Source organism: Mesocricetus auratus, unplaced genomic scaffold (genome assembly GCF_017639785.1).
Source record: "Mesocricetus auratus isolate SY011 unplaced genomic scaffold, BCM_Maur_2.0 Super-Scaffold_6731, whole genome shotgun sequence".
Lineage (NCBI taxonomy): Eukaryota > Metazoa > Chordata > Mammalia > Rodentia > Cricetidae > Mesocricetus > Mesocricetus auratus.
In genome coordinates this window covers 3597152-3618025 of record NW_024429185.1, presented here as the reverse complement: position 1 = coordinate 3618025, position 20874 = coordinate 3597152, and the positions used below count along the sequence as shown (strand labels likewise).

At 43.7% G+C, this 20874-nt stretch overlaps 1 protein-coding gene across 1 annotated transcript in view; it reads right to left on the bottom strand.

The window, feature by feature from the left end:
- Positions 1-20874, bottom strand: part of LOC121139131 (zinc finger protein 431-like) — a 56831-nt gene that overhangs the window by 11311 nt on the left and 24646 nt on the right. The window contains exon 1 of the mRNA XM_040742189.1: positions 12748-12846. Within this exon, the coding sequence (XP_040598123.1) occupies positions 12748-12750 (3 nt within the window). The 5' untranslated portion in view covers positions 12751-12846. Of the gene's footprint in view, positions 1-12747 lie in introns of the transcript that reaches the window.

The window sequence follows — 20874 nt, the reverse complement described above, 5'->3', positions numbered from 1 at the left end:
CCTTAAACAAGAATGACAAGAGTGGAATCGAATTCAAACTCCACGGACTCAGTGGCCAGAACTCATGCTGTGCACCCCCACTCTCTCTGCAAATATTAGAAAACAGGTTGGGTGAGGAAACAATGGATTTATATGAAAGTATACCAAGAATTACTCACACTTTTCTCTCAGGCTGAGCATCTTAAACCAGGAAAATAACAGTATTGCTAAGGAGGGTCACACCATTCTGCCAGAATCTTCTATTAGGGTTGAACTAGTGTTAAGTGCAGTAATTTGAGTAAATGATGAGGTCAGTCCTTTATCCAGATTCTTGGTTTTTGTCATCTGTGTACCCAAGAAATGGACGACCATGACATTGATTGATCATCTAAAATTGATTACATGACTTCACCCTGGCAATAACAAGCACAGCCTGTGCCTCCTTTCTGCACTGTTCCTTCATCACCTTCAGAGTTGGTCAGTGAACTCAACTCATCCCAGATCCCTCTACACGTGTAAGTCCCCAATAAAAGCCAGAGAGAGACTGGAGGACACTCATTACTGACCTATTTTTCCTTCGAACTGACCAGTCAAGGTCCAGGCTGGAATGAGTTGCAGGACTGTCTTTCCAGCACTCGGGGCACCAGAGTTCAGAGTCTGGATTAAGTGCCTTCAAATTAATTCCCAATTACATACTGTGAGGCAAGCCTAAGCTACAGGAAACACTGCTATGCTCAAAAGCACTTGAAAAAAAGGAATGAAAATCTTAATGTCCAAGAGACATGGGAAAATTGAAGCAAATAAATATTGGAACAGTAATGTTCTTTAAGGAAAATGAAAGGGAGGAAGAAGGAAATGAGAGTGGAATGTAAAATAGGATTGTCTTTTAATTTAAATTAAAACAATAATTATAAAAGAAAATGAAATTTTACAATTTTAAATGTATTTATTAAAAATACAGTGTTTTGCCTGCATGTATGCCTGTGGGCCAGAAGAGGTCACCAGATCTCCTTATACATGGTTGTGAGCCACCACGCGGTTGCTGGGAATTGAGCTCAAGACCTCCGGAAGCGCAGCCAGTGCACTTAAACTATGAGCCATCTCTCCAGCACCGAAACTGAAATTTTAAAATGCCAACAATTGACTTGTTTAAATTATAAAGATAGTTTAAGATTTAAAAAACAGCTATATTGGCATTGAAAAGGGAATAGTAGTCATTAATAAGACACTGATATTCATATGCAAAAATTAGCTGTTGAGATCTGTAACCTGACACACAGAATTATACTCAACAGTCTGTGTCTCAAACCTCTGAACCGACTTAACTGCGTCAAGCAGCATTGGCCTTTCTGCATAGAAGTCTTCCCTAATTGGAAATTCAATATTCATTGGAACAAGTTAACTTTCCCCAAATTGTACGCCCACCATTCTAGTGTGTCTTCAGTCACATGACATAAATTAATACATGCTTGAAAATACAAAACTACTGACCCTGCCACAATCAGGTTCTTTTCATAATGGAGACTCAAGCAGCTGGTTGCCCACCCTGTTTTCCTCTTCGGTGTACCGAGTAAACTATTCCTCCTATTCTGGTCTGAAGGCAGAAGCCATGCTCCTCATGCAAAGCCTTTTCCTGTTACTGCAATGGACAGTTGACAACATGATTCAACTGGATAATTTTACAACTCTGAGGTGGTAGTCATTTAAGAATTATGGAAGGCCGGGCGTTGGTGACGCACGCCTTTAATCCTAACACTCGGGAGGCAGAGGCAGGCGGATCTCTGTGAGTTCGAGACCAGCCTGGTCTACATGGCTAATTCCAGGACAGCCAGGACTGCAACACAAAGAAACCCTGTCTCAGAAAAAAAAGGAGATAAAGACAAAGAGAAAGAGAGAGAGAGAGAGAGAGAACAGAGCTTGTCTCAGAAACATTTTTATACAAAGTTGGCAGTGCAGCATTTCTAGAACTAATATGCCTTCCCAGTGAACTATCACTACACACACTTAAGACATTAATAAAGAAAAATCTCTTTAATAGTAGCATGTATCCATCTCTGGCTAATGCTCAAAGATCAGCCAGCCCAGAACAGATTTTGTATTCCACATATACCATCATCCTTACATTTCTTTTAAGGTCAGCCATCAGGCTACACTTTGAATAATTTAAATAGGGACAGCAAGTCTAGCCATTTAGGCAGATAGGAGATTACTCAGCAAGGTATTACTGGAATAAGAACCCAGTGATAAAGTCCTGAGGTGGAGTTGCCAGAGGATGAAAAGACAAGAATAACAGTTGGCAGAAAGAAAAGCTGGGTCAGGGGGGTCTTGCACAAGCTATAAATTATGCCAACTGAGCTTGTTAAGAACAAGGGGAAATACAGGGGGAAAATTGCAAGAAAGCTGAGACATCTACGTGAAGTCAGAAGAAATATTAATAGTACCAACTCAGGAAAAGGCTTTAAAAAACCATGTTTCACAAGGGTAATACATGGTGACTAAGCCCACAGTGGTCTTGGGACTGATAACCTTAGCCCCATGTGGTGGAAAGATTTGGGAAGGATCCAAATGATTTTCTTTATGAATTTTATTCTCTCACTTTGGGTATAATTGTGGCTAATCCTTCCCAAAAAGGTACTACAAGCTCTTTGTGTGTATTCATTATCTTTCTATGAGGAGGAATTTCCTCATTTGTTAAAGGTACTATAATTTCTGCTGGGTCCATTCCTGTCAGTTCATGAAGTCTTAATTTTCCTTTTAAAAATCAAATCAGAAGCCGGGCGTTGGTGGCTCATGCCTTTAATCCCAGCACTCGGGAGGCAGAGGCAGGCGGATCTCTGTGAGTTCGAGACCAGCCTGGACTACCAAGCAAGTTCCAGGACAGCCTCCAAAGCCACAGAGAAACCCTGTCTCGAAAAACCAAAAAAAAAAAAAAAAATCAAATCAGAAATCGTTTAGATATATGTTTTTAATTTTTTATTCTGTTTATGTGGTAGAAATATCCATTCTAATATGATATTTTCCCTCTTCATCAAAATCCCTGAAGGGTATTCACTAGATGATAAGATAACCAGAATGCAGTCAAGCGTTAGATCCACACAGTCCACATGTGCCTCAAGTACTCTCTTCTACCCATTCTAATTCTTTTTTGGCTTTAGTCTTAGACTATATAAGTTCTTGTACCCTTTAAGGGTCTTTTTCAAATGTTTAAGATCATGTGCTTCTACTCTGATAATAGTCTGTAGCTGGGAAATCTCTCCCAACAATTTTAGAAGATCATTAAGAGTCTAATATCAATCTCTCCTGATCAGTACTTTTTGTGGTCTAATTTTCTGTAGACCTATTTTATATCCTAACTAATTGACAGAATCTCCTCTTTGTATTTTTTTTTCAGGGGCAATATGTAACCCCCATCAAGGCAAAACTTTCTTCCTCAAACATTTTTGCTAATGTCTCTGCCTTAGAACCAGAAAATAATATATCATCTACATGATGGCAATTTATACATTATGGAAACTGTTTACAAATTATTTCCAGTGGTTTTTGCACAAAATATTGGCACAGGGTAGGGCTATTTAGGATTCCCTGTGGGACAACCTTCCATTGATATCTCTTGATCAACTGAGAATTATTCTATGTAGGCACTATGAAGGGTAATTTATATTCATCTCTTTCTTGTAAAGATACAGTGAAGAAACAATCTTTTAAATCAATAACTATAATAATCCATTCTTTAGGTATCAGAGAAAGCAAAGATATTTCAAGCTGTCGAGAACAAATTGGCTCAATTATTTTTTGATAGCTCTCAGATCTGTAAGCATTATCCATTTTCCAGAGTTCTTTTTAATAACAAATACAGGAGAATTCCAAGGACTGGTAGATTCTTCAATATGTCTAGCATCTAGCTGTTCCTGAACCAGCTTTTCTAGAGCCTCTAGCTTCTCAGAAGTCATAGGCCATTGCCCAACCCAGGCAGACTCATCAGTTAGTCACTTTAAGGGCAGGGCTTTTGGTTCCTCTGTTTGGCACTTGTATTCTTTTTCTGTACAGCATAGATTGATGATGTCTGTTTTATATAGTGCCTTAAATATTTTTTTCCACAAACATGAGTTTGTTTATGGTTCATGCCTGATACTGCAGGAATGTTAATTTAGGTATTCAATGGCTACAATAGATCATGATCCCACAAATTAATTCATGATTGTGGAAGACACATCTATGCAAACTGTGGTAAAAGAAACTTCTTTAGGAAATGTTTCATCTCCATGATGACATCTTAGGCCCAGAATATTGTATTCCAGATTCTTGGTTCAGCCCCACCACATCATAGCCATATTTGCTAAAGGAGTCAATGCACATTGGTCATAGACCAGAGATGGATGCCTCTGGAGACTCACCTGACTTCCTGATGCTTCATGTTCGCCATAATATAAGATATGGAAACCTGGGAAACAAAACTGGAAGCTAATTACGAAGTTTACTAGACTCTTAGTTGTCCTTTTCCTAATAAAGAAGAGATAACTAGACCATGGTCATCAACCATGTGATCCTAATTGACACTGATCAAATAAGGGCAATGCCAAGTTGGGTGTTGTTGGCACACGCCTTTAATTCCAGCACCCCTCTGGCAGAGGCAGGAGGATCTTTGTGAGTTGGAGGCCAGCCTGGTCTAAAAAGCCTCCAAAACAAGGCAGAGAAACCCTGTATCAAAATACCAAAAAAAAAAAAAAAAAGGAAAATGCCTTACTATGGTTGGCTTAGCTTAGAGTCCCACAGCTCCAACCCCGGACTGCCGCGCCCACTGCGCAGCCTGTATCCAAGAATGTGCGGAGGGTGTCGGGATTGACGACACAGAGACCAGAAGGCTCCTCAAGAAGGCTCTCCTTTATTCCTACTCTGGCTGGTTTTTATATACCCTGACACTAGCGGTGGCCATGGGTGGGTCTTAAAGAGGCAGCTTAGTCTTTGGAAAAGGTCGAGGTCAGGGCATTCAGGTGGGCCAGCCCTTTTCAGGAACTTATTGCCCCAGGCACTGAATTGCTTTGAGTAAACATGTTTTTCGTAAACATTGTCTTACAGCTGCCTGCTCCCAGGCTGATGGAGAAGTGAGTCTCTGACCAAGGTCTGTTGTCCCCACACTGGACCCCACCTTTTCTACATTTCTGTTTGAAACTAGCTGCAAATTTTTTCATTTCTGAATGTGTTTTCAACTTGGTGCATACCAACCCTGGAGAAAACATAAATTTGGAAAAACACCTGTATATGAGAGGAATCATACCAATATCCTGTGGTCTACACTGTTTTGACCATTTTGTTTAATAATTGTATGTTTTAGTGTCTGAGATTTATTTTCCTGCATTTGTCTATTACTAATTGGAAAATTTATTGTTTTCCCATTCTGGTCTGAATTTACAAGCTGCTATGAAATTGTTAGTAATTATTATGTGTCCATCAGCACTGTGTGCACATCAAGAACCAGGGGATGCAACATAATGCACATGTTAAAAATACATGTACCTATGTAAAAAACAGCTTAGTTGGGAACCCCACTACACCCAAGACATAACCAGAACCCATTAATATCACTGACCAGAAACAGTCAGTCGTAGAACCTCAGGACACCCACTGGACAGTATATAAGCAGGGATCTTCTCTGTACATATGAAGAGACAACACCTTGATCTGGCCATCTGCTAGAGCATCTCCCGAAGGACCCCAACCCCTGAATCCTTGACTTCTGTTAGAGACTAGACCTTACCTTCAGCTAAAGTATATCACACATGTGAGCAGCCTTGAGGAGACAAGCTTAGGGCCACAGTTGGGAATTTAGAGTGTCAACCTGTGAGATGACCATCAGCATAATAAAACATAACTTGTGTTATAATAACTAGGCATATCTATCTTCTCTTTCATGACGTCACTTTCCTATGATTGGTAATTAGATGTAAGTCTGCATCAAAGGGAGGAAAGGAAAACTTTTCCAAACCAAATACAAGATAACAGAATTTTAAAGAAACATTTTATAACTTGTGTTATATACCAAAAGCAACTTGTTTTGCTCTAACTGCTTTATAAGACACAAGCACTTTTGAAAACAAATTAATCCCTGTTTTTCATGTGTATGTTTGTGTGTTTAAGAGAACCTCTTCCATGTGTGTACAGGTTACCAAAAGGACCAGGTGGTTATGTGCCCCCAAAGGAGATGGTGCCAGCTGAACTCTGGTCATAGCCAAGAAGGAGATGTGCTGAGCCACCTGCCCAAGCCCATGATACTTTTTATTCAATAAACTAAGTCTTTCACAGACTAACAACAACCACAAAACATAAATGAACCAAGCAAATAAATGATCACTGGGAACATGATTCATCAAAGTTGAGATGTATGTGGTCGATTTGCACCATAAATGGAATAAAATCCAGAGACAATGTCCAAAAAACTACCACAGAAAAGTTCACTCCAAACACTCAGAATACTCATTTGGATTATTAAAAAATAGTATACATATTGACACAATGTGACTTCTATATTTACCACAATAATCAAGAATGTGTACAAGGTTTATGTAGGAATAAAGGGGATGGACTGAAAATGCCAAGAGCAAAAGCAGGAAAATATAACCAACTTTTCAAAAGACCAAATGCAACGCAGCCAGGAAATGTGGGGTCTTGATCAATGCTGCCCAACTCAACTACCTATGATTCTATGTGTAAAGAAATGTATTGAACACAGACTTCCCAACTCCCACAAAATTAACTCACAGTGACCATGGGAGCCCTAACCCTTTCAGAGGAATGGATGAGGGGGTAGAAAAGAGGAGGGGGGAGAGAACAGGAGGAGAGGTGGGAGGGGAAACTGTTGGTATGTAAAATAAGTAAAAAACTTAAAATAAAAACAACACCGGCCCAGGTGGTGGTGCACACCCTTAATCCCACCACTCAGGAGGCAGAGGCAGGTGGATCTCTCTGAGTTCCATACCAGCCTGGTCTACAAGAGCAAGTTCCAGGACAGCCTCCAAAGCCACAGAGAAACCCTATCTTTAAAAAAAAATAATAAACAGCACCAATAATTGACTTTTTAGACTGTTAAAAATAAATGGAAGAGCACTAGACTACACTGACATTGAAACAGAGTCGGCACTTCCCTGATAGAGATTATGCCATTAAGACATTGTATGACTTCATCCCATTTCAAATGTTAGTGGTTGGGAGTTGTAAGTGACACAGGTTTACAGCCAATGTCCATTGTCTCAAGCATATGAGCTGACTTAGCTGCATCAACCAGATCTGCACATATCTGCATATAGGAGTTCACTAACTGGAATGAGCCCTGAACTGTATACCCTCCAGTTCTGTCTGTCTCATTCACACTGAAGGATATGCTGGAAATTCCACACAAAGTCACTCACCCTGCAGCTCATTGCCTTAACCTTCAGTCTGTGGTCTGAAACAGCCTAGTCTCTTTCCCCTGCAGTGTACACGGTAACTGTTCCTCCTCTTCTGGTTTGAAGCCAAGCTCCACACACAATTCCTTTTCCTGTCACTGCAATGGACAGTGCACTAGGTGACTCAAACTGGTCATTTTAGAATCTGCGGGACTACAGACTTGTAATCTAGGGATTTAGGGTGACTAGTCAGGGGTATAGCAAGGGCAATGCCTGTGGGGATACAGACAGGGTTTAAGTCCACCTCACTCCAATGGAGACCTTGACTCAAAACCACTTTTCAAAAGGACTGGAGATGCAGCTCTTCTAGAATGAATGCACCTTTAAGGCACTCCAGGACTTAATGTTGGCTGTGACTCTGAAATGGCCCCTTGAGCAGCATGTTCTTGAGAGGCCTGTTCTTTGATAGGGAGATGGGCATTTTGGCTAGGTGTAAATCAGGGTTGTCTCCTTTGTTATGGGTGAAAGGTTCAGGCGTTAGGCAGGCTTGCCCTGTTACCTGGCAAGATGCACTCAGGCAGCACTCTGTCCAGCCCAGAGTTCCATGAGAACCACGCAGGTGCAAAGGACACCTTTAAAAACTGACCCCCGCCTGCTTATGCTCTCTCTTTTATTCTATTCTTATTCTCCATCTCATCTCCTCTCTCTCTCTCAGCTCTGCACGGATTGGTTACCTCTCACCTCCCTTTCCCTCCCTGTCCACCAACAAACTCCACGTGGGATCATTGAGTCGCGGTTTGTGTCTCGTTACTGGATAAACCTAAACATTTTAACAACATTGGTTCCCTGACCCAGACAGGCTTGCCCTGTAGCTCTGGCTGCCTGCCAACCTGGCAGGTGACCACGCAGGTAACCTACAACATTGGACCAACAGCCCACTTTCCATCGAACAGAATGCTAAATTTTACATCCAACAGCGGCTGCAATTTGGTAAGGACCCCCTTTAAGTCAGCGTAAACGTTTCCCTGAACCCTAAGGTGTTTTTGGAAACGTGGGGAACTCACACAACCACAGCCTTCAAGGTCATGGTTGACCCCCATCATCTGACAATCATTTTTGGTTTGTTTTCCACGGGCACGGCCTACTGGTAATTTCTTAGGCTCCTTTCTGAGCCTTCGGTGGCTTTTCACCTTTCAGATGCTGGTTCCTTTTTTCGGGTGGTCTTTTCTGCCCTGGCTAGACTGTCGGGCTGACGAGTTCTGAAGAGCTGATCTTGCCATTTTATTTTCCTTTAGACCGGACTCATGGGTAACAAACTGACAAAGTAAATCTGCTATGCCTCTAGTTAAGGCATCCAGACTCACTTATCTCAGTACTAAGAAATGGCCAAGGTACCTATTAGATAGTAAATCTCACCGGCCACCTGAAGGCTCTCTAGATCCAGATGGTAGTTACGTGACCTTTCTAACCACTGCCAGCGATCCGGTCGATTGAAGGCGTTACCTTATGTTCAAGCTTTTCTCTACCTCTCTCCTAAACATTCTCTTCAACATTCTTTCTTCCTCTAAATCTCATTCTTCTAGCTTTAAACGCTACCTAAAAAAACTCCCGCTGGTCACAGAGGCTTCCTGCCACTTTGCATCGTGACTAAACCTGCCTCAGGGCGGGAACCGCCTTCCCCCTGGGAGTGTCCTGTTTTGCCTCTCTCCTGTTCATCCCAGTTTAGCATCTGCTCAGGACACTCAGAGTTTTTCATTTCTTCCCCACAAATGAGGTTTGAGGTTTTCGGGTTTTTTACTGCTCAGACCCAGGAGAGGTCTCTCGGGTTTTATACCCTGTCACTAGCCGTTCATTCATTTCTTAGACCTACAGTGGTCACACATCTTTCTGCCTCACTCATGGAGAAAAAAGGCCACTTCTGCTGGCACACGGAAATGTGCCTATAAAGGCCGCCGTCTTGGCGATCTTAACCATGCGGCCTAACACGTGGCCTAGCTTGAAAACTTGTTTACTGAGGCCGCCATGTTTACCGAGTGACCTAGCTGTAGGCACGCCCACTCAGTCCAGCCAGCTTCTGCCTGCAAAGCCTGCTGACAGATACAATTCATTTACTTTTTGTCTCTTTTGCGCTTTTATTTTTACCTCTAATTTCTTCTTTCATTGACTCGGTTTTCCATGGCTTGTTTATGGAATACTGTGCCTTTCCAGGGTCCCCTGTTCTATCTACAACAGATCTTTCTTCTCATCACTGACTATCTCTTTAAATCTGTCTGTTTCCTACAAGTGTGGGTCAAACACTTTTACCCAATCCTGTTTAATGTATCTATATGTATGTGTAAAAAATAAGGTAACTTTAATTCAACCATACTAGCTATCAAATATTTATAAATTGTTATATCTTTTAAGTGATGATAAACATTTAAAGTTATAAGGGTCTATTTCAAATTAATGAAGTATAACACCCAGTCTTTCCTGTAAGCTGGTTACAAAGGTAAAGCTTCTATTACTTCTATTCTCTAGCTACCTATGCAATTAAGGCAAGTCACTAAAGATAAATTCTGTCTATTAAAATATACTAAGCAGACAAACAGTCCTCAAATGCTCAGAGATCTAGAGAACATGACATTTAAAACATGTTTTATTTAAAAGCTTTTTATAACAGAGAGACAGGCCAGCTGCTGGCCCTACCCCATTTCCTCCAAGAAGACTGGTGGACACTGAAGAGACTCCACCCACAAAGTGACAACACTAGCCACTGAGCAACCCTGCCCTTTACCTCAACTGCTTCAAAGGACTCTTCACTGGACAAGAGGGCACTGGAATCGACTTTCTCCACATTGCTTGTGTCAACGGTAGGAAAGCCTTCCTAAGAAGTCCCAATCCATGGGTCCATCTCAAGAGGCCTCACTATCAGCAAAAGGCCTCTGACTTCAACAACTGTGGAGGACCTTGGGGGTGGCTGTCCATGCAGTCAGCTACTAAGTCTCTCATTCTCCAATCTCAGGTAAAATCTTATCCTTCTCAAGAACTCTGATGCTTTTGACGGCCAGTAGGTTTGCCAGCTTAAAATAACAGACAAGGCAAAGCTCTGTCATAAAACAGATTTCAGGAACAAGTATTCTAAGGTCTATCTATATAAGATGGTAATGTAATAAAGTTGAGACATTAAAAAATAAAGTATGTTCCAGGTTTCTCTTTCATTATACTACTTTTCATAGTCTTAACATTAATCAATAAAGTTCTGATAAGCTACTAATCTAACTCCAACACAGTGTTAAACAACTATACCACTACATGATCATAGCGACAAGCTCAAAATTAAGGTGCTTTTCATTATGCTAAAAATATCTGTCAGTTTTAAAAATGTTAATGCTCTCAGCCAAGTCTTTTCTAACACAAATATGCTGCTGATATGTCTTTAATACTTTTGTTTTCACAAACTCAAAGGATTCTTGTAAGTTCCAGAAAGCCAAATTGGACTCATCCAAACAGGTCAGATTCACTCCAGATATTATTCAACCTCTCCCTGGTCCTGGGACTCATTCCCTTGGGACCCCTGGGGAACCCCTCCCTCATCTTACAATCTTCCCCTCAAATACCAGAACCTAAGAAATAAAATTTTAGACCTAACTTTGTCCTCTACTCTGCTAACATCTTGCCAGATCTACAGAGGTGCCAGACAGTCCCTTACAGCCTGGACTACAGAGAGTCCCATACAGCATGGACTACAATAGAACAACCAGTGTGGCAACACCCCAACGTTCTCAGGTTCCCCCAAAGATGATCAATGCCCCCAGGTCTGCGGGAAGCAGTCTTAAAAACTCAATGTCCTTGACCCCAAACCTGCCACCTCTAACACCCCCACCTCTTGTTAATCATAAATAAAGGTGGGAATGAAAGGTTCAGGCATTACGCTGGCCTGCCCTGTTACCTGGCAAGATATACTCAGGCAACACTCTGGACAGCCCAGAGTTCCATGAGAACCACGCAGGTGCAAAGGACCCCTTTAAAGGACTGACCCCTCCCTGCCTGCTTACGTTCTCTTAATCTGTTTTTCTTTTGTTTGTTTTGGGTTTTTTTTTTAGTTTTTTTGTTTTGTTTTGTTTTTTGCTTTTTGAGACAGGGTTTCTCTGTATTGTTTTGGAGGCTGCCCTGGAACTCGCTCTGTAGACCAGGCTGGCCTCGAACTCACAGAGATTCACCTACCTCTGCCTCCCCAGTGCTGGGATTAAAGGCATTAAAGTCTTCCTTTATTTTTTTTTTTGTTATTGTTGTTTTGTTTTTACAAGACAGGATTTCTCTGTATTGTTTGGAGGCTGTCAGACCAGCCCTACTCCTTTACTCTCTTCTTACTCTCCATCTCATCTCCTCTCTTACTCCTCTCTCTCTCTCTCTCTCTCTCTCTCTCTCTCTCTGCTCTGCTCTGCTCTGCACGGGTTGGTTACCTCTCACCCCCATTTCCCTCCCTGACCACCAATAAACTCCACGTGGGATCTTAGAGTCATGATTTGTGTCTCCTTACTGGATAAACCTAAACATTTTAACAACAATGGGAATTTAGTTTAACAGCTGATTAACACTGTTAACAGACATTTCCATTTTATCACACTAATCTCTAGCAGGCATGGTCAGCATACTACTTTTAGTGTATTTGGGAGTCAGCCCTCCCACAGCCAAATTCTACCTTGCATAACTCCTAAGAATTGAGAAATCAAGCAAACTGTGGAGGCCACGCCAATAATCCCAGCACTCGGGAGGCAGAGGCACGTGATTGAATCTCTGTGAGTTCCAGGCCAGCCTGGTCTACACAGTGAGTTCCAGGACAGCCAGAGCTGTACAGAGAAACCCTGTCTCGAAAAACAAAACACTCAAACAAACAAACAATGAGTTAAACCCTCCTACCATCAATTCTATTGCCATCAATTCTACTCCTCTACATGACAGATGGGCAGGTGAGTGCTACTCTGCACAGGAGACACCGTTTACAAGCTCCACAGTATTAACTCCAGAATAATCCTACACCTAAATGTTAATGTTAAACGTGCAGAAGTTCTGGAAAATACTAGGGAGACCGGAGCTCTCCGAGTTTGGCAAATCTGCCTTCCACAGTGACAACACAAGCACTGCTGGTGCCCTCATCCCAAAGGACTTCAACTGCAGGGCAATTTCAAACCGTTCCCGCTCCCAGTGCTAAGCACAGACGCAGCCCAGAGAGCAGAGTTCTTCAGAGGCTGCGGCACCGGCTCAGTGAGCTGCAAGGACCGGGCAGGACCACGCCGAGCTCTCAGTCTGCCCGCTGCTCCTACCCGGCCCCGGAGGACCCAACACACCCGCTCCCGCGGCTCTGCCGGCGCTGATCCCAGCCTGGGGACAGACGCCCAGCACTCACCATGGCCGGCTCCGCCTCCCAGCCTGGGGACAGCAGCCGCGGACTCACTAAGGTGCAACTGCCTGGCTCGCCCGCGCTCTCGGCACAGATCCCGGGAGCGGGATCACCAGCATACAACACGTGACAACTCCTGCCTCCCTCCACACCGGCGCTCAGCATGGACCAGGCACCGAGAAAAGCCCGCCCATATCTCCGTCCGCTGGAGCTCTGATTGGCTAGTGCGGCCTGACTGACAGGAATGAGTGAGCTGAAGGACTCAGCACAGTGGTTCCCTCTCTCTCTGACTTCCACCCCAAGCCCCAAGCCGACCCAGGTTGGATGGAGATTTGTGCCAAGTGTCCTGTTAGTGTAAACCAATGGGTTCAGTTTTAAAAGGAGCTGTACAGATTCCAGAGGAGGCTGATCAGACAATGTTGCCCAACAGGAACACAGGATACCTCAAGAACACAACAGACCTGGAGACTGATAACCACAGCATCATTCATACTAAGACTTGGGTTCTCGGGATCTGAAGAAGGCCCTTCACAAAGGCTCTAGCCCCAGACCTTACCAGCTCTCCAAAGCATACTCCCAGTTTTAGAGAAGGAAATCTGTTTCTTTCACTATACATTAGGGCCTTAGAGAAATCTCTCGAGGCCTAGGGACCGTTCCAAACTCGGTTTATCAAGAATGTTCTGGAAGTTCTGCCCTTTGCATTTCTCATTCAGGTGTAAGTTACAATTGCAGTTAATTTTGTGGCGCTTACAGATGGCATCTCACGTCGTGGGTAACACTCACTCCTCTAGTAAGCTGTGATGTAGATAGTAGAATTGGTGATATAGAGGCTTTACCAATGCTTAGGAGATAATAAGTCCACAAAGTAGAATTTAGGAAAGGGAGAGCTGCCTCTACAATAGAAAGATAAGTAGTGTGCTAGCCCGGACTTTCAGAAATTGTGATACCAGGATCTACATGTTTGGTTACCTCTTATGTATACTGTTAGCGGTCACACATCTGTAGTAGAAAGTGCTGATTGGATGCTGCTTTCTCTGTAGTCAGCTGGGGCATCACAGTGTGAAGAGGGATTTCCTAGTTGTGTTGTACTGGATGCTGTACAAGTCAGTTTCATGAGGTTTTGCCAAGGACCACCCCAGTCCTGTTTGGGGGTCCCTGGGAAGAGGGTCCTTGAAGACAATGTGGGTAAGGATATGACGGTGACAAACAGACACAGAGGCAGTTTGAATCTGAGTATATTTTGCAGCTTCCAAGCAAGGATTTTTATACATAATGAAATGGATATTAAAATTCTTTTTTTTTTTTTTGGTTTTTTCGAGACAGGGTTTCTCTGTGGCTTTGGAGGCTGTCCTGGAACTAGCTCTTGTAGACCAGGCTGGTCTCGAACTCACAGAGATCCTCCTGTCTCTGCCTCCCGAGTGCTGGGATTAAAGTGGTACACCACCAACGCCCAGCTCAGATATTAAAATTCTTAGAAGATGTATTTAGTGAAGCGATCACAAATAGGACATACAACATCATTGTCATTTGAAACCGTAAAGCACAAAAATCATTCAATGCTAATGGCGTATTTCCAACAAAAGATTCATAAATTTTTATGGTCACTTATTATATGGTCCTGGAAGTAGCTCTTGCAGACCAGGCTAGTCTGGAACTCACAGTGATCTGCCTGCCTCTGACTCCGGAGTGCTGGGATTAAAGGTGGGCGCCACCACCGCCCAGCCCTTACTTGTATTTAAATGTTGTTACTCACCACTATCTTAAAGAAAACAATTGGCACCCTTATATGATCAGCTGTGCCTTCTCACAAAGAATGACCACCACATGTGCTGAATGTTGATATTCCATCATAGAAGGAAGTAGTGAAGTGACAAACCCCATCCCCACATCCCCATTTTAGCAGCCATGACAGGCTAACATGTGCTCCAATGACCTTGCCTCCTCTGCTGTCCTGGTCACTAGGAGGTCAGATGCACTCCTGGTGTCATGGAACCAATAACAAGTTAGGTGGTGGGGTATTGGGACTAAGAAAGGCTTGGATGCAAGGCCCAGTGTAAGCTGCTGAGTCGGACTTGAGTTTTGGGCTCAGATGTGAGCCTGGCTAGAGTTTGGCAACCTGTCTCTAACCTGTAACCTCCACGTGGGGGTGACTCAGCCAGTTTGATGCAAGATTGCCCCCTGCCTAGCTAACTGCTTGCTTGGTAGAATACTATTGGCCCTTAACTCCTCACGTCACCTTACCCTATCCCAAGATTCCCATCCCCTACCTCAGTCCTATATAAGTTCCTTCGTGTTGGAATAAGTCGAGATCCTGCTTCGACGGACTCCCAACTCAGTGTGGTTTTTTTCTCACTGGAAACTAATGGAGGAAGGGTCTGAATCCTCAACACTCACCATCCCACTCAGCCCCCTGCCCCCCACCAAGAGGCCAGCTGGACCGGCCCTTCCCTGCTCTACCTGCAGGGAGGACCCTGCAGTGGGGCTGTGCTTTATGGCTCTGGGTGTGCTTTACAGACTAGTGCACAACAGTGACATGCAGAACGTTGCAACCCACATGGGAGGGCCTATGGGCCATACAACCAGCTGACCAATCAACATAGGGCTTGTCCTCTAAGCCTGGAAGCTCACCAATCATCAGGCTGTTGCTTACCCCTAGACACTCCTCTTACCCTGCCCTAGAAGATCCCTGCCTTGTGGTTTCTTGGGTCTTTTTGTCCAGTCATAGGCTTCAGTGAATGGATGCCTGAGCTAATGGGGTTAGCTCCTTAAATATGCCCAGCAAGTTTCAGAAGTAAAGCATGTATTATACTATTTTTAGGGAGAGATGCTACAGAATGAGCAGAGCTAATAAATTCTAGATATTAACTTTTTTGTTGTTGTTTGTTTGTTGGTTTGTTTTTTCAAGACAGGGCTTTTCTATGTGGCTTTGGAGGTTGTCCTAGAACTCACTCTGTAGACCAGGCTGGCCTCGAACTCACAGAGATCCGCCTGTGTCTGCCTTCAGAGTGCTGGGATTAAAGGCGTGTGCCACCAATGCCAGGCTAGATAATAACTTTTTAAAAATATGATTGCCTACTGTATTCTTTGTATGACCACAATGATACCGGAGTACACTATGAGGGGTAGGCAAGCCTGAGTTATAAGCAAGACCTTTTCTCCAAAAACAAGTGACAGCATTATGGAGGGCTACTGGAGTCATTCATTGTCAGTCCACGACAATCTGTAACTCTATTTAATAGGCATATGACTTGCTCTTCTGTCCTTCTTGACCATCAACCATGAAGGCAGTGTCCAGACATAGTGTCCTGGCAGGGTTGACCTCAACATTACACAAGGTAGTCATTAAAAAAGAAGGAACCTCCGTTAAGAAACAGTCCCCATAAGATCAGGTATACAAGATGTGGTGACAAGCCAGTAAGCAGCACACTTCAATGGCCTCTGGATTGGATCCTGTCTCCAGTTTCCAGCTTTGTTTGAGTTCCTATGCTGGTTTCATTCAACGACATAAATACAAGGATGAGGAAGTAAAATCCAAGCAAAACCTTTCCTCCCCAGGTAACTTTAATCATGGTGATTCATCACATCAGTAGTAGCCCTGAGAAACACAAGTTGCTACCCAAAGTGGGGTAATGTTGTGACAGACCTCACCATGTTGTTTGGGGGAAGATTGGGGAAGGACTTTGAGGCTTTAGACAAGAAAAGCCATTGAGTGTTGAGAGCTCAGTGAACTATTCTGTACAATCTTGGAATATAAGAATATTGAGAGCAGTGCAGATGAAGGAGAAATGGTGTGTGGACTTTCAGAGGGCAGCAGTGACTTTACAAGGACTTTTGTGTAGACAAACTGTGAAGTTTGATCAACTGGAGCTTAAGAATCAGCTGTGATTAAGAAGAGACCAGGACCAATAAATGAAACCATTGCTTTGCTGGGTCTATAGATGCTGCTCAGCTGGGGCTAAAGAACCAGCTATGATTAAGAAGAAACTGGCATCATTGAGGGGAAATCTTTCAGGAAGTGTTTCCCCAGGGTCGGGACACACAAGTTGTATTCCAGAAATGGCCTTTGTTGTACTTCCTGTTAGCAGCCAAGTTTAGTAGTTAGTATAAGCGTCACGCAGGGGGTTCTGCTTTTGAAGGCATAAAGCACCCATGGAGAAGATGAGTCTTGCTACCGTGTGACAGGACTGGAGTCCCAGGAGACAGCCTATGGAAGTGGAGCCCAGTTGCAGCAGAGGACCCTGGCAGTGTTAAGGACAACAATACCATGGGCTGAGCACGGAGAACAGCAGTGGTGGCCGAGTGGACACAAGCTGTGTGTGCTGCAGAGGGTGACGCTGGGGAAACCCGGAAGACAATGAGTGGATCCAGACATGGACACTGATGTATTTACACTGCTGTAGTTTGCTGTTGCTTTGTCCAGCTTTGTCTGAGCCCTTATTCTTCATTTTTGAAGTAAGAAAGTATTTACTGTTTTTTAGACTTTACAGGAGCCCACAATCAGAGACATTAAACTTGAAAAAAATATTTTGGTGTTTTGTAGAGAATTTATGTTTTCAAAGAGCCTGCATATTTTTAAAGACTCAGCTTGTAAAATGTTTGAATATTTAAGGGTGTGATATTCATGTTTTAGGTTGTGATATCTTTATCAAAGTGTAGTCTTGGGGATGAACAGCATCTCCCCTTCTAACATCCCTCCCTCAACTGCTTGCTCTGCCCAAGCTCCCACCTCTTCAGGCTACCTCAAACAAGGCTGTTCCTGCCAGAGCAACAAGCATGCTGGGGGTGGAAACACACCTCTCAGGCTCCTCCAGATCAAATCGCCCAGTCTGATCTCCAGCTCTGTGGCAAGAAATCTTCTATGGCTCCCTTTCATCTCTGACCCCATCTACAATGTGTCACAAAGTTCTCTCCCCAAACCTTCCTTCCCCCAACTCATCCCATCATCCCAGTCTCCAACATGAGCAGGCATTCCATGGGAACACACAAGGTGAACAGGGAAATGGGTAGACAACTGAAGACTCCCTCCTCCCCACCCAGTCTAATCCCCAGTCTCACCACTAACACTGCAACAGAACACCATCTGCAGCCTCCCTCCCCTCCCCTCCCCTTCCCCCACCCCCTTCTCCTGCCCATATTTCTCGTGAATCCCAGAGACTATTCCCACCTAAACTCCTTCCCTCTGCTTCACCTGCGACCCCCGGAGGGGACCCCCGACCCGCAGGGATGAGGTGATGAGGGTCGCTACTAATTTGGTGGGTCTTCACGAGCAGATCCGATCTTAAAAGTAAACTTCAAGAGGTTAAAGGAAACAGGCTCAAGACAACGTTCGCTGATCAAGAGCGTTTATTTTTGGGGTGAGATGGTACTTATAGAAAAAGAATCTCAGGGGGCGGTACAAGCATGCCAATCAAGTCTCAACTCAAATATACACCAAATAAGGTAAAGACAAAACTATAATTTTCCATCAGTCGTCAGTTGCATTCCACAAATGCTTGTCAGCGTAAGTCAGGTGCAGGAATTAGGGAGGGGTAGGAAGTATTCAAAGGAATATTTTAACCTTTTGTTAACAAAGACAATTGCTCTGTAAGGGTTACTTCCCCCTGGCTAGGCAGGTGGGCTGCCCTGTGTAAATTTAATTTTTATGGTTAACCTTTTCCTTTGTCTCAAGGACATGTGTGCTCGCAGTCACGTAGGCAGTAGGCCAAGTAATGGCTGACAGACTCCATTTTGTTAAAGGTTCTAGCAGTCCCCAACATTCACCCTGTGCCCAACTCAAGCAGGCACCACCTGCAGATCTTCTCTTCTCCCTCTGTTCCCCTGATCCAACAGCCCATCTTATCCCCAGCTCTGCAGCAGATCCCCCGTGGCATCCTTCCCTGCCTGCCTGTACCCATCTCCTGTGGATCCCACAGATCTCCCCTCTGCCCTCCCTGTTCCTCCCCGGGCGAGTGATAACGTGATGGGACAGGTAAGAGCGGTACCCTAGTGGGTGGTGACTGACTCTGTTCTCCTAGGGATTGCTTTCCTCATGTTTGGTTGGCATCACATTATTTCCCCCATTGTGACGACAGTCATCATGATGGTTGGCATAGATGGGAGTATGCAACAGCCTGTGAAATGTGATTCTTGTTCATTCTCCAAAACCATTTAGACAAAGTGAGTCTTAAATGTGAAAGGACAGTCTTCACCATACACACACACTGGTAATTTAGTCTCTGAAAATATATAACATATAAATGATTTAAAATGCCAGTCAGCTCCTAAGATGTTCAAAGATGACATCACAGGTCCTAAAGAATTTTGTTAACAACAAAAATATAGGAATATTTCAAATTGAGAAAGCTGAACAAGAGAACCAGTGCATAAAGAATACAGGACTCTGGAATTTAAATGTCCTAATTCTGGAAAAGGTAATGTCAATTACCACTCACCATAGTCTCACCCAAGTATGCTTTTATTCTCTCTGTATGTGTTCATTGGACTTCACTTCAATTGACAGGCAAACCTTTAGAAATCCAGGATGAACACACACAAGTAACATATGTATTATCTGGGTCTTAGATCAAGAGAACCAGGAAAGAGAATGAGATCAGGGACCCACAGAAACATGAAGTCCAAGCACCATATTTCAGATGGTGTGAGGTCTGGTGGCCGGGGACAGCTGCTGCTTCCAACCTTGAGCAGACTGGCTCCTTTTGTGCATGCAGACAGCCAGGCTACTCATGGTGCTGAGGATCACTTAATTCTGAGTTTCATCTGTAAATAGGACACCTACATTACTCCCTCTATTCCTCAGGAAAGACTTGGGAGCAATTTATATTTGTGGAAATTCCAACAAACAGCTCTAAAATTTTATTTTGCACAATCCCATGTCACATTCAGATTCATTACCAAAAGCTGGAAGATGTTTTCTCTTTACTCTTTTTGTTTTCTCAGTTAACTCATACTTATAGGGATTATCTTTTTTTAATTTTTATTGCATATTTAAATTAGAAACAAGCTTGCTTCACATGTCAATCACAGCTCCCTCTCCCTCCCCTCTATGCTTGCCCCCTCCCACCCTCCAAGCCCTCTCCCCAGCCCTCCAACCAGTCTGACTCCATTCCCCAGTGAGGGTAAGGCTGTCCATAGGGTGTCTCTAGAGTCTGTCATTTTGTTCAGGGAGGGCCTACGACCTTCCCCAAGTATGCAGATTGACAGGGCATTGCTCATTGTGGGATGGGTGCCCAAAGTCCATTTGTGTGCCAGGGATAAATACTGATCTACTACCCAAGGCCCCATAGAATGCCTAGGCCTCCTCACTGACACCCACATTCAGGGGGTCTGGATCAGTCCCATGATGGCCTTTCAGTCATCAGTCTGTGGTCCAAGATCTCCCCCTTGTTCAGGTCTACTGTTTCTCTGGGATTCACCAGCCCAGTCTTGGCCACTTTGCTCATCACTCCTCCCTCTCTGTCTCTGAGTTCCAGGAGTTCAGTTCAGTGTTTACCTGTGGGTGTCTGCCTCTGCTTCCATCAGTTCTAGGATGGCATATAAGATAGTCGTCAAAGTCATTATCAGGAAGGGGCATTTGAGGTAGTCTCTCCACTATTGCTTAGTTTGCTAGTTGGTGTCATCCTTGTAGATCTCTGGAAATCTCAGTAGTGCCAGATTTCCCCTCAAACCTAGGATGACTCCCTCTATAATGGTATCTCTCATCCTGCTCTTGTCTGTTCTTCCCCAAACTAAACCTTCCTGCTCCCCCAGGACCTCCTCTCCCCTCCTCTTCTCCACCACTCTTTTTCATGGCTCCTTCTCCTCCCCCCTGCTCCTAATCTGCTCAGGAGATGTTGCCTCATTCTACCTTCTCTGGGGTACAATGCACATATCTCTTAGGGTCCTTCCTGTTTCCCAGACTCTCTGGAAGTGGTATTGTAGGCTGGTACTGCCCTGATCCATGTCGAAAATCCAAATATGGAATCATAACAATGTATCCTGTATCACTAAAGTACACTGCAGTCCTCTTTCTAGGTTTTTGTACATTTCATATTGGTTTCAGTTTGACACATTTACTGTAATTTACTAAATGAAAAACTATGTAGACTAGTGTCCTTTACCCATTTATATTACTGAAAACAACACGATTAAAATGAT